The sequence below is a fragment of the Vidua macroura genome, chromosome 9 (genome assembly GCF_024509145.1).
Source record: "Vidua macroura isolate BioBank_ID:100142 chromosome 9, ASM2450914v1, whole genome shotgun sequence".
Lineage (NCBI taxonomy): Eukaryota > Metazoa > Chordata > Aves > Passeriformes > Viduidae > Vidua > Vidua macroura.
In genome coordinates, this window is record NC_071579.1 from 1755271 (window position 1) to 1772513 (window position 17243).

The 17243-nt window shown below is 45.1% G+C and overlaps 1 protein-coding gene across 15 annotated transcripts in view; it reads right to left on the reverse strand.

Moving 5' to 3' along the window:
* Positions 1–96: 96 nt before the first annotated feature.
* The window catches only part of PRRC2C (proline rich coiled-coil 2C), a 69873-nt gene continuing 52726 nt past the window's right edge, over positions 97–17243 (reverse strand). For 7 of the 15 annotated variants that reach the window (XM_053984736.1, XM_053984740.1, XM_053984741.1 and 4 more), the window contains 11 exons: positions 15879–16086; positions 14845–15048; positions 14019–14140; positions 13351–13487; positions 11170–11404; positions 10444–10566; positions 8710–8928; positions 7856–7930; positions 6602–6705; positions 5246–5372; positions 97–1963 (listed from right to left, as the gene is read on the reverse strand). In XM_053984736.1, coding sequence (XP_053840711.1) covers positions 1700–1963; positions 5246–5372; positions 6602–6705; positions 7856–7930; positions 8710–8928; positions 10444–10566; positions 11170–11404; positions 13351–13487; positions 14019–14140; positions 14845–15048; positions 15879–16086 — 1818 coding nt within the window. In that variant the 3' untranslated portion in view covers positions 97–1699. The other 8 variants (XM_053984748.1, XM_053984744.1, XM_053984750.1 and 5 more) reach the window with 7 other exon arrangements.

The following is a 17243-nucleotide window of genomic DNA, read 5'->3' on the forward strand; positions in this document are numbered from 1 at the left end:
GATGCATAAAGGAGCTTCTGGGAGCATTTTCCTTCAGGAGCCTTTCCCTGGGAGCGCCGCTCTCCTCCTGCAGCAATCACGAGAGCAGCCAGGGGCTTTATTTAGAGAATACTTTATTAGTTTCTGTAATCAAACCCATGTAAATAAGACCGTACATATTTCATACAGTGCGTTACCCCTGTACAAATGGAAAAAAAATTAAGTTTAACATTTCTAGACCAATATGGCTGTTAATTTCTGTACAATGCCAACTCACACTACAAGTGGGATACTTTTTTCCAAAGTTGACATCACAGCTAGTTTCCAAAAATTCAAATTATATATATATTTATATAAAAAGATAACCAATAGCGATTCACTAGGCATCAATAGCAGCAACAGCCTTTCCAGCTTCTGCAGTCATTTGAACAAAATTATACACATTAGACTTTCAACTCTGCCTTCCAAAAAACGTAAAAAAAAAAAAAAGAAAAAAATCCCAGAAAAAAACCAGCAAATTCTGCTACTGATGTGGTACCTGGTGCTTTTTATTAGCTTTTTCAATCATTGTCTGGAAAAAAACCTCTAGAATAACATTATTAAAAACAGCTCCAGTATAGCACAGTCACTACTACATATCATAAGCAGGTACAGGATATCTTACATTCACAGAAGTATCATACAGTACTGTCCTACAGCTAGAATACTAGAGGATACAATTAAAAAGGCATTTATTTGACTTGATTCTACTTTCCAGCACACTGTGGGCAAGGAGGTGGTGCGACGCAGCTCTGATATAAAGAATGCACCTTTGAGATAAAACTCTCGTTAATCTGATAAGGTTTCTTTTATTCTTGTGGCACAGTTTAAGTGCTCGTTGCTGTGTTACAGAAACTGGAAACCGTTTAGGGACCACTCGCATCATATCAAGACAGCTGGACAGGGGTGAACAGAACAAATCTGACTATTGATGCAACGAACCTTCAACTCCAGGGGTGAGAGCCACTGAGGGGGCAGCGGGTGGAGAGGACATAGGTGGCCAAGTAGCTTTTTCATATGGTGATCTAAATGCAGTAAATTGTCATCCAAGCAGCAGCAGCCAGCAAAGCACTGCCTTCAGAGGGAAATCCAACACTGCCAGTGTTACTCTCTGCGCTAGGTTAAGCCCTGCGTGGGAAATACGTGGATCCCTCTGTTTATACAAGATAGAAGCTTCTTAAGTCACTAAAAACTTAACACACATTACTTGGCCCAGCACCATCTTCAGATCTGCATGTTCTCATACTCACGGGTTTATAAAAAGATAAACAGCAGCTGAAGATCAGAGCCTGAAGAAAATAGGAAGTCATCGTGTCAGCTAGGAAATGCCTCCCCACCGTTGCTACTTCTCCGTGCTGTGGCTTTGGGAAGCAGGCGGGTGCGAGCCAAACGGGGCACGCACGTGTGGGACACGCACACCCCAAAGCAGCCTTCATGCTGTTAGAGCAGATGTGAGCCCCGAGAGCCCGGGGCTCAGCTGGACACACAGCAGCTGGCACCACGACTGCAGCTGGCACCACGACTGCAGCTGGCACCACGACTGCTGCTGGCTTCTACGCCCCGTGGGGCTGCTCAGAGCCCGGCAGGGAGAGCAGGCTGCTCTTCATCCTTCGGGCCACCAATTGACGCTGCTGACACCTCGCCCACCCTCCCCTCTCCCCCCTCCACGGGAACACAGCCTCTAAGATTTTGTTTCCTCGGTTTTGATTGCCTGAGGTTTGATTGGTCCAGTTCTAACAGGTTTCGGTGTGGCAGCAGGCGCAGGGCTGGCCTTTTCCTCAGCTTTGTCCTGGCAGACTCCTGGAGAGTCAGCAATTGCCTCGCTGGGTTTGCTCCCGTTCTCCTCCACTTTGGGGGCTTTGCCTCCTATGGGTTTGTTCTGCTGCTGCTGCTGCTCAGAAAAGAATCTCTGGGTGGACTGAAGGACCTCTGCTCTTTGCTTTGCCTTAAGAGAGGGAGAAAGTAAGTTTACTGGAGAGGGTATTGGAATTGGAGTGACTTCACAAGTATTTCCCATATGAAAGGGGAAGGATTGACCAGAGTGGCCAGATTAATTTCCTAGACAGGCAGTGTCCATCCTGCTGCTTCCCTGATGTCACCACATCTGGGTGCTTGGCTCCTCAGCAGTAGTTTAACATCGTGCCTAGGCTTCCCTTGCTCTTCCTAATCCTTCCCCAAGAAACAGGATCAGTTTGAAGTATTACCCAAACTATTCTGCTGCTACTATTGCAGAGCTGTACAAGTACGAGCACTGCTGACAGCAGCTCGAGCTGTGGCTTCCCCTGAGCACAGGTCAGACCGAGCAGAGGCAGCTGTGCCTGCATGACCCTGCCTGGGCCCGAGGGCCACTCCAGCTGTCACTGCTCCTGCTGCCCTCTGGAGCACAGGGCTCTCTCAGCAGCACAGTCTGAGCACCCCATTCCCTCCCGTGGCTCTGGGCACAGACTGAGCCTGCAGCTGGGATGGAAATGAACCGGGGTCAGAGCTGTTTTCTGTGTGAGCTGAAGCCTGATCTGCCTCCCGCTCCGAGCGGGCTCTCATCCCAGGCAGCACAAACTGCCTGCCTGCCTTCCTTCCCTCCTCTGAATCCTACCAGCAACCCTGACCTGCACCTGTGCAACTCCCTCTGTGACACCTTCCAGTTACAGTTCTGATACTGATCAGACACTTCAGAGCAAGCACTTGGCTGTCCTGCCCAGACTCAGAGACTCCATTAAGAGTTCAATCATCCAGAAGTTGAACAATAAAGCCCAGTGCAGTCAAACACCTTTTTATTTCAAATTAGAAAGGAGTACCTTAACACAAGGAACCTCAACTACAATACAGGCATTAAACCCCCATGTACCTCTCTGAATATTTTCTGGTTTTTTTTACAAAACACAGGGCTGACACACACACACAACAATGGGGAGACAAAACAGCAGAAGTCTTGAACAAGAGGCCTTGGCTCTCATACTTTGTAGCTGCTCCAAGTAAGTCAAGCAGCAACAGAACAGAAAACAAACCTGTGAACTCTGATTTGCAGGACTGCAGCAACAGCCTAATTCAACTGGAGCCAGACGGACACCTGAAACCTTTTGCCCAAATTTCAGCCATCCCCTGAGGTTAAGGCTGGATGACTTGATCACCAGTAACCAAGCATGACAGAGTCACTCTCACTGCTCTCAGCAACGTTTGCAGGAGATTAAAGGCACCAAAACTGTGTCAGTATTTGCTATGACTGGCTACGTTCAATCCACAATGCACACTCAGGACAATCTGTTAAGCATCTATAGGCTGCATAAACTGGCAGTAGGAAATGGACCAACTCCTGGAATTGAAGGGTTAATCAGCCCTCCCCCACGGTGCTTAACCAGAACAACACTCTCCTGCTCTGACACCTCAGTGCACAGGTTACAGGAATGGCAGCAGACAAAGGAGCCCCTAAACACCCTCTGTTCAAACAACTTCTCTTCTGCAGCAGACAGGCTCAGTGTCCAGGAGTGTCCCTACACAGACGTCTCACCCTGCAGTCTTGCCTTGGAAGAAGAGTTTGCCTTGAACTGAAGGGTCCCTCCCAAAGTGCTGTAACAAGTTAGGGTGACTGTCATCACCTGCTACAATGCAGGCCCCTGTTCTGCAGAGTGCTCCAGTCCTGCATTCACCACAGGCACTTCAAACCATGGGGAAAGACTCTCCAGAGGCGTGAGGCTGGCTGGAACAGGAGGAGCTGGGGATGAAGGGACAGCTAACAGCCAGGTGTGCAGCCTCACTGCTCATTCAAAGATAACCAGGCTCCTGGTTGGAGGAGTGACACCTCACTTTGCTTTGGACAGCAGTGGCTCCTCCACAACTGCTGACCACTTGAGACAGGAACTCCCTATAAATATTTTAGTCTAGAATTCTTATTAAAAACCACCAGGGCTTAGAGAAGGTCTGTTAAGAGCCTGGCTGCTGGCTTGGGGTCCAGAGGCACTTTCTGAAGCCATGACTTGCAGAGACATGCCTGCCCTGGGAGCTGTCAGACTGAACTGCTGGTAACAGCACTGCTGTTCACATACTGACCTTCACATCTCGTTCAGCCTTCAGCGCAGCCTGGGCCTGAGTGCCTCTGGCTCCAGGTACTGATCCACAAGGACCTCTGGCCACACGTGGTAACTGAGGGTGGCTCATAAGGCCTGTGGTCATCTGAGACGGCATCTGACTATGCAGAACTACCGGCAGCCTCTGAACAGGCGCTGGGAAGGTGTTAGTAAATGGGGCTCTTACCAATGGAGGGAGCAGGTTAGGCTGAGAGAGGATCTAAGTGGGGGAAAAACAACAAAAAGAGACATTTCTCAATTAGAAAATTGCCAACTCGATTGCACGTTGGCATTATCTTAGAGGGGAAAAAGCTGCTACTCTGCTATGAAATGAATATCAAGAAAAGAGGCTTGAACTGCAAAAGCAAAACAGCCCTGCAGTGCTGCTGTGCCTGAAAGCAGCACCAACAACTTCAACCAGCTTGTGACCAGGGAGAAGACCCTCACAAGGCAGTGGAGCAGTCACTGGTGAAAGGCAGTCCCAGGAAGGTGAGACAGTTTCTGCCAGTGACAATCCAGAAATCAAAGCTCAAGTCCTGCAGTCAAACACTCCAAATGCTAAAAGGAAGACACAAACATCCTACTCTTTTAGAGAGGCTACATTTCCCTAGCAGCCTGGCTCCAGTCACCTGCAACAGAGATGCACCACCCTTGTAAGCTGTGCTCCCTGGAATGCCAAAGCAGATCAACCCCTCTGCCATCAGCCCTGCCTTGTATGGACTGTGTGACCTCAGAGACCTTTTCCAGTCTGAACTGCTCCTTCCATACTTCAGAGCTGCAAATCTGCTTTGTCTTTACACGTGTAAAATATGCACTGGGACCCTTCTGAGACACAAAGCTTCTCCCTGGCTCTGCAGGACGAGGTGCATTACAGCTGCCTGGGGAAGCCACAACACCATCTGTTCTACATCATTCACAACTTGCATTAAATTCTTCAGTGTGCACAGAACTCAAAATTAAACACAATAAAATCAGCACTACTTGTAAGCAAGGTCAGAGAGGTAATTTTTTGCTCTGATCTTGAAATTTGGTTTCTTATGCCATTTCATTTTAAGGATTCCATTTTGTATCTCCCCATGACAAAGCCTGAGGAGACACAGTTGAATCAGAGCCACCAGGTCATACAAAGGAACAAATCTGTTTGCAGGAAGCCACCCATCACCTACCTGTGGTGCAAATTGTGCAGGAAAGGGCTGTGTCATTCTCACAGCTGCAGCTGCTGACTGGAACTGCTTCTGGTAGACAATGCTGTTCATTTTATTGGACTGATTGTTAGGACTTGTAGAACTGGCCCTAAAAGAAAGAACTCCAGTTAAAATCAACCGCTTTCATTCAGAGGATGTTTCTGCCCCCAGTTACAACTTAACTAGAAATTCAGCACTGGAGGGGGGAAGAATGAATCTCTGAATTCAAAAAAAGTGTGAAACTTTTTCTATATAGAAGCTCCTATGTGCAAAAATCCTCAGAACTTCAGAATTCAAAAAGAAAGCAAAATCCGAAATATTTAGGCTATAAAGAGGTTCCAGGGCCTGTCTGTATGAAAGAGCCCTTTCTCCCACGTACTCATGACACAAACACCAATGTTAGATTTGTGATGTTTGAGATGTTAGATGTAGTTTCCATCCTTGCTACCTTATGTTCAGTCCTGCTCCTCTGCAGTCACTCTTTGCTCTACCATGACAAGTTCAGAGCTTGTCCCAACAGGCAGTGAACATGCAGCTGCTTCTGCTCTGACCTGCTGTCCTATGTTTCAAAATGCACTTGAACAGATTTCAAGAATTCACAGAAAATGCTCTCCCCGTTTTATTGGCTAAAAACGTGACCCTCCACTAAAACTTCCAAGGTGTTGAATCACCATGAATTACATGAAGCTTGACTGATTATCTGGGGGAAGGGCAGCAAACAGCCCTCAAACAGAAGAGAGTGAACAGAAAAAGAAGAAAGAGTGAATAGTTTTCTTCAGGAAACAGAGCTTGCCTTGCAGAGAGTTCTTGTGCAGAGGGTGTGGGTGATGCACTCCTGGCAAAAGGAGCAGAGGGGCACCAGTGGCAGGGACACCAGCTAAGCTCCACACACCAGTATTTTGTAAGCTCAAAGGAGTCTGTTTTGTTTACTAATTTCACTTGTGAGCAGCTTACAGACCTGGCAACAACACTTACTCCTCTAACAAAACTGTTGCCACAATTGCTGTCTAAGCCTTTTATTGTTTTTTACTTTGAACACCACAATTCAGATAAACTGTCTTACAGTTTTATCCTAAACTACATCTCCCCTGCCCCTTCTTGTTTAGCTTCATTTACCCAAAAAAGTGTTTTTCACCTTTTATTTCAGAGCCATTTCCTTCTGTTTAACTACAGCAGGTGTGATGACCTACTGGAATGCTGCTCATGAGCTCAGATTAAGCACTGTCTCGTGTATCAGTGGCCCCTCACCTCATACCTTCCAGAAAAGGCTGCTCATGCATGACTAGGTACATTTTCTAGCTCTGGTTTTAAGGAATTTTGAGCTTAAGGGAGATTTACCGGAAGGGACTGGAGGTTGGGGTAGTACTCCTGCCAGTAACTGGTGGTGTTCCAGGTTTAACATCAATGCCACCTCCAAAGGCCTTCAGGTCCATTTCTGATATCTGAAAAACACAGCAACTGACACGTTAATTCTAATTAAAAAAATTACATTTGCTAAGCAGCTGCTAGCTTACCTCAATGAAAAGAGGTCACTTAAGTGGAGATGAAAGCCTGACTGCAGAACAGCCTCTTATAATTAGGACAGGCCCAGCACCACAAGCACCTCTGTGTACAATTTTCCTGCCCTATCTGGCACTTGCAGCAATGGTATTGGCTTTCTAACTTGCTCCTCCTGCATAATGACAGGGGGTTTGAGAGTCATTTCATCTATTTGGCCCTAAAAAAAAGAAAAAAGATATGTTTTGGAGTTGAGATCTCCTTATCCAAGACTCCCACCTCAGGTACCACATGAAAATATTTAGAAATAATCCTGAAAAACGCTGAGAAGAAGAATACCATCAAAGTATAGTCCAGGTCAATAAAAATAAACAAACCCAAATCACAGCAAAAATGGAGCTGTCATTCATGCAGAACAATCTCCAGACTAACTGGAGCAGTGACTCTTGAATGCTATTCTGCAGATACACTCAACAGAATAAATTAGTCTTTGGAACAGTGTATTTCCACACATGGCCATGAAGCGTAACAGCAACAATAAATCACTTAAAAACGAGAGGATGTTTTAAGTTGACTTTCCTTAGCAGCAACATAATGGGAATCTTAGAGCAGGGCAGGAAAGTCATCTAAGGCCAGCATCCCACTGCAGCTCTTCCCTCATTTTTTGCTGAAATGAGCGATCATTTGCAGCGACAACTGCAGCAAGAAACATGCTGCTGCTTGCAAAATGGGCTCCTAACAACTGCCAAGCTGAAAAGATTTGGCCAGATCCCATGGAACTGGAAAACTGCACGGTGCAGAAACCCCTGTATACGCTCTGGGGGCGAGGAGATGCAAACTTCATCTAGGTGGTCTGAAATTCTGCTTGCCATTACTGTCCAAGACGTGGAATTAACACCCCAGATTTTTCTTATTGCAGCTGTAAATCACTGGGACTGTGGGGTTATTTTATATTCAAAAGCACCCTGAAATCTAGGCCAGAAGCTGCAGGGATTTCAGGTGCAGAGGTGGATCAGTCCCTCAGGTGGGAGGACCTTGCTGTTCCTGCCAGTCAGCTGAGCTGTGTCCATGTCCAGGGTGTCACCCACTGCTCACCTGGAAGCGGACTGCAACTGTCGAGTGCTGCACACTATCCGAAAATCCCCGGTGCCTGTAAAGCTGGGATTCCATCTAAGACAAGAGACCTTGTGATTGGAAGCCAGCTCCACACATCCCCTCATCAGCAATTACCTTAGCAGCTTCACATAAAGGTGAGGAGAGACTTCCCCCCATGATACACAAGTTTCTTGCACTGTTTTAGTGTTATTTCATTACTAGACCTGTCGCTCAGTTTTCCTGAGCTGCAAGACCAGCCTTTTTCTTTCTTCATTACAGAAAGATCCTGTCTTGCATACAGTGCTACATTCCTAATATGCACCATGCTGTGCTGTTCAGAAAGGCAGACCCCCAGCAATAATAGTAGAGTTCAATTCTGGCTAAAGGTCATGGCTGATACAGAGTCCACTGAAGCCCCTAAAACTCCCCATTTTGCACTGGAAACCCTTGAACCCAAACAGCTTGTTCTGGTTTGAGTCGAGAAGCAAAGCAACAAACTCAAGCAGGCCCAGCCCTGACAGAGTCCTGTTGCTCCCCTGCTGCTCTAACAACATCTCAGTACTGTTTTCCACACGGCTTCTGCATCAAATCCCCTACTAGTCCATGATGCCACTATCAAACCAGGCATTCCTGCAGTGCAGATGGACCAGCACCAAGTTAGCTACAAAACCTCAGCTAAATGCACATACCCAGTCACTCAGGCATTAACCCTGACTGGCTTTTTTATCTTTTAAAGCTGAGGCAGATTTTTAAGATGCAAGAAGTCAGGGTGAATTGCTGTGCTGGTTACGTAAACCAAAAACCAGCTGGGCTTGACATTAATTTCTGTCCTGTAGCTGTGGCAATGTTGTTACCTTCCCAGTTGCAGCAATCATGCTGTGCTGAGTTCCTGCTGGGATCAATCCTCTGAAGGGCTGGGTCACTTGGGCAGGTCTGCTCAGGTTCTGAGCCTGAGCTTGTGGTGGGGTGTGCTGTAGTGGTGGCTGCAAGGACTGGGGCAGGGCTATCAGTGGCTGTGCTGTGGATCCAAAGTTGGGCAGGGAAATCTGTGATCCTGGCAAAGGTACTGTCACCTGGAGAGAAAGCACAAAATCACCAGTAACAGAGACACAAAGGCCATTATGTCACTGTCATTACTAGCTCTGTTTCAGCTTTATCCCAGGCAAATGGCTTAATGAGTTCATTTATTTAACCAGAGAGCTGCAAGCAAGTGAATTTATTGCTCAGTTTGCCTTTATAAACAATTGTAATGACATTTGGGTCTTTGCTTTCCAGAAACCAAGGTGTATGAGATCTCCTGCCTCCAACATCATTCAACATGATTTCACTGTGTGACAGGGAAATTTAATTCAACTCAGAAAACAAAAGCAGAACAAAATAACCAGTTTGGGGGTGGGGGGACAGGACAGGCTCATTTGCTTACTTCAAATAATTCTAGTCAAAGGGCACTGGGATAAAAATTAGATTTTACTTTCTAGGAGTTCCAACAACCAGCAGTTTGAGCTTAAAAACAATGCCAAAAAACCACAGCCTGTCCCTTGCTTGCATTTACCACGAGTGCTGTGGGCTGAAAACAGCTGAGTGTGGTAGTGATAAACATGGAACTACACAGCAGTGACCTGACTAGCAGGAGCTACTGCATGTCTTGGTCTGACAATCCACTACCTGCAAAATTATATTCTAAGTGTGATGAGGAGAATGATTAGAGAGTCCCAAATGTGAAAGGCTTACAAGGATTCTGCTCTGAAGAGTGACAGATTAAAATCAGAGATACAGCCAGAACTGAACACATTGAAAGTACCAACTCTTCTAAAAGGTCCTTAAAACTGTGCTAGATTTCCAACAGACAACATCCAATCTTTTACAACTCTTCTAGATTTCTGTCTTGCCAGCTTTTCCTGCATAGGAGGTAGGCTATTATAATAAATCAATCCATCACAAGCTTTTTTTTTTTTGGAAGCCATTTAAATTACAAAAAAAGGAACCAGAAGATGGAAACCACTAGACAGTATCCTGTAAGTATGACAGAATGCCTGCACAGAGCAATTTAGCAGTTCTTTCACAAAAGAATGAAAAAAACCTTCAAATCAGTGGAGTTATTTTACGGACCTGGCTGTCCTGCATGATCACCTATCTGCTGACTTCTCAGTTATTTTCTATGAGCACGCCTGGGTTCCAGTTCAGTGAGAACTGGTATTAACAATTAGGCTGCACTAAGCACCTGGACTTTGCCCCCCTCTCTCTCTCCCTCTCTCCACCACTCCTGCTATCTGCTTCATAAAGGCATCATGTGCCTCAATCAATTAGCAACAGCACTGTACCAATTAAGTGTCTGCCCATCACTGCAAAATGAACTATTCAAGAGAAGGATGCCAGGGATCAACAATGATCAACATGAACTGCAGGCCATCCAACCTCTGAGCCATTCCGTTTGTGCAGTGCTGCTGCTGCAGCCCTCCTTCACTATTAACATTCCAATTTTATTTTGGAAGAATTAAAAGTTGTCTCAGCCCTCCCCTCTATTCCCACCCCACAGACACCACCAACCACGACATGCTTTTAGGAAGAATACAATGTAGGAAATTTACCATGCCATAGTTTACCTGCTGGAGAGCACTGGGAGACTGTGCAGTGTTGTAGAAATTGCTCTGGCCAGGCTGCTGAACTTGCCCAGAGTAGAGATTTGAAGCCTGAGTGAGGGTGGCTCTGGCCTAGGAAGAGAAGAGACACCATCCCACATCAGGAGCATTCAGGAGAGCAGCTCTGTGGTGCAGCAATCAGTGCCAGAGAAACCCCAGCAAGGGAAGCTGACAAATGTGAAGGTTTCACTTTGTGATAAAGCTCTCATTTGCAGGTGGTGGAACAGCCCTTTATCACCCATTATCTGGGGGAAGGGCAGCAAACAGCCCTCAAACAGAAGAGAGTGAACAGAAGAGTGAACAGGAAACAGAGCTTGCCGTGCAGAGAGTTCTTGTGCAGAGGGTGTGGGTGATGCACTCCTGGCAAAAGGAGCAGAGAGGCACCAGTGGCAGGGACACCAGCTAAGCTCCACACACCAGTATTTTGTAAGCTCAAAGGAGTCTTTATCACCATTAAGAGAAATTAAACCTGAAGCTCTAATTAATGACAGAAGCACAAGAAGCCCTGTAATTTGGGGAACAAACCTCAATTTAGAGATTATGCTAATGTATATTTATTAAATTAAAAAAACATTCTCCTCCAAGTGTCTTAAGTTTCCTGCCACCCAAGTTGAGCAAGACTTGATGTCCTGTATCAGCCCAGTGCAGAAGGTCTGCATGTGGAGCATTTCCTACCTGCAGGATGTGTGTATCAATCAGCTGAGAGCCTCCCAGTCCTGAAGCCTGCCCAAGCTGATGCTCGTACAGGATAGGAATAGGCTGAGTATTGGAGGTCTGCTGGAACGCCAGGCTGGACTGTGCCTTAGCCAGCTCCTGGTGCTGCACTGCTGGGAAGTTGTGTAAGGCTGTGCCAGACAGAACCACTGGTGATGGCTGAGACAAACCACTCTGCATGAAAGCTTGCTGGGATCTGCAAGAGATTCAAGTGTCATTCATAAAAATTCTGACAGAGCTCAACAATGAGCCACCAAAAAAGAAGAGCAGAGCTTATATTCTTTAAACAGAATTAGGATGCTTAGCTCTATTGAACACCTTTTCACTTGAGAAAGGTAGATTTTTTTCAATTTACTCTGCACACAACAAAGTAACAGCTGCTACTAAAGGCCACAGGAAAAAACGATGAGGCTTCTTACTAAAATCTTAAATCACAATTAGCTATTTAGATGTTCATGCTGCAATAATTCTTTGATAATTAACTGTAACATAGAAAAGCTTCCAGTTCTTAGTTCCTGTGCTACAAGGTGGGATGGGAAAGCACATGTGAGTAGCTCCACTTAGTCATTAAGTGAACTGCTTTGTTCTGTTGACTCCACAAAGCTCCACAGTCCAACTTCCAATACAGCTTAAATCACTGGATGCTGACCATGGTAGCTTCCAATCAATGTTTTGATTTCAAAAGACCTCACAGCCTTTAATTTTAACCAGCTACTCAATTCCTCTGTCAGCAGCATGGGGAAGTTGCAGTTTGTTTAAAGAAGACTGAAGCCAGCACAGCAAAGCACCGCAGACAGGTTTAGTCCATCAGAAGTATTTAACTGAACATCCCCATTAGGAACTTGGTGAGAAGTCACCTTCAGACTGAAGAATCGAGAGTTTTTAACTAAGTGCTCCTCTCAAAGCTTTTGAGCTCAGAGGAGAGTGTTTCTGATGTGAAAACACTTTCTGCTTTACCTGGTGCTGGCTCTGTGTGAGCACAGCACTGCTCCTGCTCATCTGCTGGTGTGGTGGGGTTTGCTTGTGCCCACACCTGGGTGAGCTTTGCTCTGCACCCTCCCTCCACTGCAGAACACTCTTACAGCCATCCTCTGAGCACTGGAAAAACTCTTCCAGACTGGATGCAGACAACTGGCTTCAGTGGAGCCAGAATTATTTTCCCAAGTTTTTTTTTAGCTCACTTTTAATTTTTGGTTGTAATGTTTTAAACCAGCAACCTGTACATCTCCAAGCTTATCATCCTCTGCAGATTTTCTATGTGGGAGAAGCACTCACACTGTTAGAACTCCATTAATGCCATGTTTGTGGTGATCAGATTTATTTAATCTGGACCACATGCCAGCCTGATTGTGTTCCTGCAATTAGCAAACTGTTTGCAACAGCTTTTGTCAGCTGTAGCAGTACAAGCAATATTTGGTCCCACAAAGTCAGCCAAGCACCGAAGTCAGGATACAAATGTGGTTAATTAAACCTTCTGTGGCCTCAGCCTTCTACATTGCAACAAGCAGATTTAACTACAGCCCATGCAAAACCCTCTAATTAAACTTCCAAAGCAGCTTTCTCGAAGTGGAACTAACAACATTGGTCAGAATTATACTGCTGTGAAGCAGTTTTCATAGGAAGTGCAAGGAAGCTTTGAAAGGCTTACAGTGGAAGTCTGTCTGGCTATCAGTGCCATTGGACAGATCCTGGTCTTACTGTTACCTTTCGCAGCAAACAGAAAACATTCTAAAACATACCATGCAGCCCCTCACACATCTGCAATGAGGTTTTTACTACCCAGGAGTTCAAATTGGAACTTCACAGTGTTTCAAGACTCCAGTATTGGTTTGATTAGGAAAACCAAACTGCTGAACTAAAGGGACAGACATTTGCTGTTCTCTTAGTATGACAGACTGATGCTTTCAGCTCTTTAGCCTGGGTTCCTAAAGGCACAACTATCATGCATCATTTTTTCACCCATGATTTCACAACTACATCTATACAAGGCAGACAATCTGCATACAGAGTTCTCAGACAGAAGAGATTCTGGGGAAGACAGGAAGATGAGGCAGCTATGGAGCACAGAACACAAGTCCGCAGGGAACGAATTTCAGTAATTCTGACACTAAAACCCCAAAGAACTTTGCATATGCTGCCTACCTGTAAGGTTGTAAGGAGGAATTGAACAACTCTTGGGCTTGTGAAACAGCTGGTGCTGCTCCTAAACTCAGCTGAGCTTGATGCTGTCCTTGCAGAGGTGCATAGATGGGGATGGGGATCTGCTGAACTGAAGCAGGCTGCATAAAAGAGAAAACATTAAATTAGAAAAGCTACAGCTGAACGTGTGTGAGGGTTTGTGTAGCATTATGAAAAGTAAAATAAGAATGTCAAATCCCAAGGCTGCATGCAGAACTACTATTGCTGCCCTCATGAAAATTACTTTCTAGTTGAATTTTATACTTTTCCTCACAACCAACCAGCAGAAACTGAGTGAAATATTCAGATCTGCATATAAAACACCTGCCTGAGATTGCATATAATTTTGTATGACAGAAGTTGAGTAAGCCTGCACTCCCATGGCCACAGAAACACCTCCCAGGAATATAAACTTTCCCATATATTTGTGAGTGGAAGCTTATTCTCTCAACTTCCATGGCAAACAAAGAAATACTGCCTGCATGCACCAGAACAGACAGCAAGGACAGGCATGACCTCAGTTTTTGCAGACTTTAGTCTCACTCTCCCCTGCCCCCATCAAATCATTAGTAGAACTTGAAAGGCAATATGGATAGGGAGGGAAACAAAGTGAATTAGGAATCCCCAAATACCTGAGAAAGCCCTGGCTGAAAGCCTTGTTGTTGGGCCAGAGAAGGTGGTGCCAAACGTGCGTGCTGGGTATTGAACAGGTGACTTGTATCCATGTAAAATGCTGGGATTTGAGCTGCAGTACCTCAGGAAGAGCAATACAATTAGTACCTGATTCCCAACACCACCCCTCCAGAAAGGTTTTCATCAAGAATTAAAGATGCAGCTACTGTCAGTCCTTCCCACTGTAACAGCTACCAGAGAGCCTGGGAGAAGGAGCAGCACTGGAGAGCCAGGTGCCTCAAAAGCTTTGGTATCTTTTCCAATTCACCCCCAGAATCTATCAGTCTTGCACAGGTATCATTATTCCCACACAATTTTGGAGGGATGAACAACAGATTCTGGGCAAAGAAGATATTTGGGTGAAGGAAGGGTAAGAATGTTACACCGTCATTTAACTAGATTGTTAACTAGATCTAGGATTTTCCTTAAAGAAAAAATGTCACAACTCTCAACTACTGTAGCATTTTAAGAAAGAAAACTAAATCACTCCTGGTCTTAAATAGCAATTTACAATTCTGCAACAGAAAATTGGTACATGAAGAGACTCAAACTTATTTTCTTCAACAAACTATACAGTACTACCTTTGTACATCCTGATAAAGCAGTGCAGATTTAGAGTAAGACAATTAGTGAATCTGAGTACAGAACACTCTTTATCATTCTGTCTTTACTGCAGAGCAAAACAAGAACCAAATTAAACTCTCCAGCTTCAAAATTAAAAAAAAAAACCAAAAAACAAACAAAAAAAAAGCAGATGTGTGGCTTCTCAGCCACAAACACCATTACCTGCTGCAGACTGAGACACATAGACCTGGGGACTTTGCTGCTGCTGGGCAATGAGGGATGGCATGCAGCTCAGCTGGGAGAAGTGGCTGGCAGAAGCCAGGCTGCTTGTCTGCAGCTGCTGGGGTTTCACTTTGCAGATATTAGGAGGGTCTGAGGTGCTTGCAGTCTTCGTACTCAGTGAAGAGGTCGTGTATGTTCCAGCTCCTAGGAGGAGAGAAGGGATGCAACAATCAAAGACATTTCAGAGCCTCATCATTCAGAGATCAAAGTTTTAGGACAGCTCTGTGAGCACAGCCACAACTGGTAAAGAACACTGAAACCCAATGCAGCTGTTTCCACCAACCCAAGAAAAACATGGACCCAGTTCTGTCAAGTTCACTGTGGGAAGTGCTGCAACCCTGATACATCTCCCTTCTCAGGCACAGGAGCACACAGAGGTAACTGAAGGAGGTAGCTTGGTCATTTATTCAACAAAACTCTGCAACCCACAGTGCTTGTGTCTCTCATGGAGATATATTTTAATATTCTAAGGCATGAAGACTAAACCAGATTTAGCATCTTTTGTTTGCTGCCAAGAATCAAGGTGGCAACCAAACACTGGTTGTGAAGAGCAGCTGGGCATTTGCTCTGCCTTTTGCAAATAGGATTTGATATGAGTTCTTGAAGCTTTAACTTAAAAAGCAAGAGTACAAATAGAAGTAAAACATCAGAATTATCCTCTGCCCCAATATCTACATGCTTGCCTCCATTTGGCTGAACAAAATGAAACCAGCAGACAAGAGAAGTTTACTTCCTCCTTCAAGTCCAAATAAGTAGGCAGAGAGTAGTTTAATATTATTTTCAGCTGACTGAAGTGAAACAGGTGAAGTCAGTTAACAGGTTATTTGGGAAGTCGCTGCTCAGATCTGACATTCCATTTCTAGCACAAACTTTCTGTTAGCTTTGCATTAAACAATTCCAAAGGGAAACCAATCCCTCGGGAAACATAAGCAAGGAACAACACAAGGGGACACTACTGCTTTGACATGTGGTACCTGAGAGGGACGTTGTGGGGGTAACTGAGGCCACAGGAATAGGAGGCATTGATGCACTTGAGAAAGAGCTGTAAGTGCCACTGCTTGGCCCAGTGTTGCTGCTGCTGCTGCTGCTGCCACCAGCAATGGGAGATGCCGCTGAGGTCACTGGTGAACTCTTCTCCCCCATGTTTGGGGAATTCTCCCATGCTTTGCGTGCAGACTCCATCTATTTAAAAGAAAAAAAAATTCCTCATCTATTAGGAAGTTTCAAGTAGTCCTCACTCCTCTTTTAACAGTTCTTTTTAGTTAAAAGGCAACTGGGGCTTCATGCGAGCCTCTTTTGGAAGTCGCTGTAATCGTGCAACTCTGTTCATGCAAAAAGCAAACAGGCTCAAGTTGGAGCTGCTCATCTCTTCCAACTGCACATGTGCACAGTTCATCAACTTAACAGCCAATGCTCAAAAGAGAACTCACTCACACTAATTTGGCTCGGTTTTGTTTCACATGAAGAGCAAAGACACAGTGAGCAAAAGAAAGGGAAAACCCCCTCTAAATACTTCCATCAAGTCCTTTACTTCCAAGTTACTTGGGCCATTTAAATGAAGCAGCCCTTTGCTTTCTTGGTCAATAATCCACTTTGAGTGACCAAAGATACCTACTGCACACTTCAGTGGACATGACAGCAGTCAAGTTTAGATTTCCAAAGCAACTACTGCTCAAGAAGCAACCACAAGCTGACACAGCTTGTGTGCGCTGCTTTATGTTAAAGCTAAAAAACGTTTCATGCTCCTCTATTTCTATAATTATGAACTTATGTCTTGCACAGCAAGGGAGATGAAACTTTAAATATTATAGACACAGTTACCTTCCCCCAGAAGTGGAAACAACCATTGTTTTACTGCAGCCAATAAAATCTAATTCTTGCTATGTTAGCCACACAATGTGAAATCTAAATCGAGACACTTCTGAGGGTCCAACGAACAGGAAATATCAATGTTTATACTACACTCACTAATTTAAAAGCTCAAACATGGTCCATGGACTTCTGCACAATCTTCAGGTGTCTCCAGTGGAAACACAAATCTGGCTAGCAGAGCTGAAATTGCTTACTCTAAGTTTCTCGAGGCCAGGTGCTGTCTTTAGTGGTGGATATTAAGGGGCAAATATATACTCACCACACATCTGCCCTCCCTGCCTGCACCAGAGACCCCCTAGCTCAGTCTCTCAAAGCCACACTTGTCAACCTGCCCTGCTTTACATGAGTTAGGCAGAGTCTGGACACACCAAACATGGCTTAGGTTATTTGTCTAGATGCTTCAGAAATGATAAAAAAGCAGAGGAATACTGAATGAAGTGGGTCACAGGTGATCAACACACACCCAT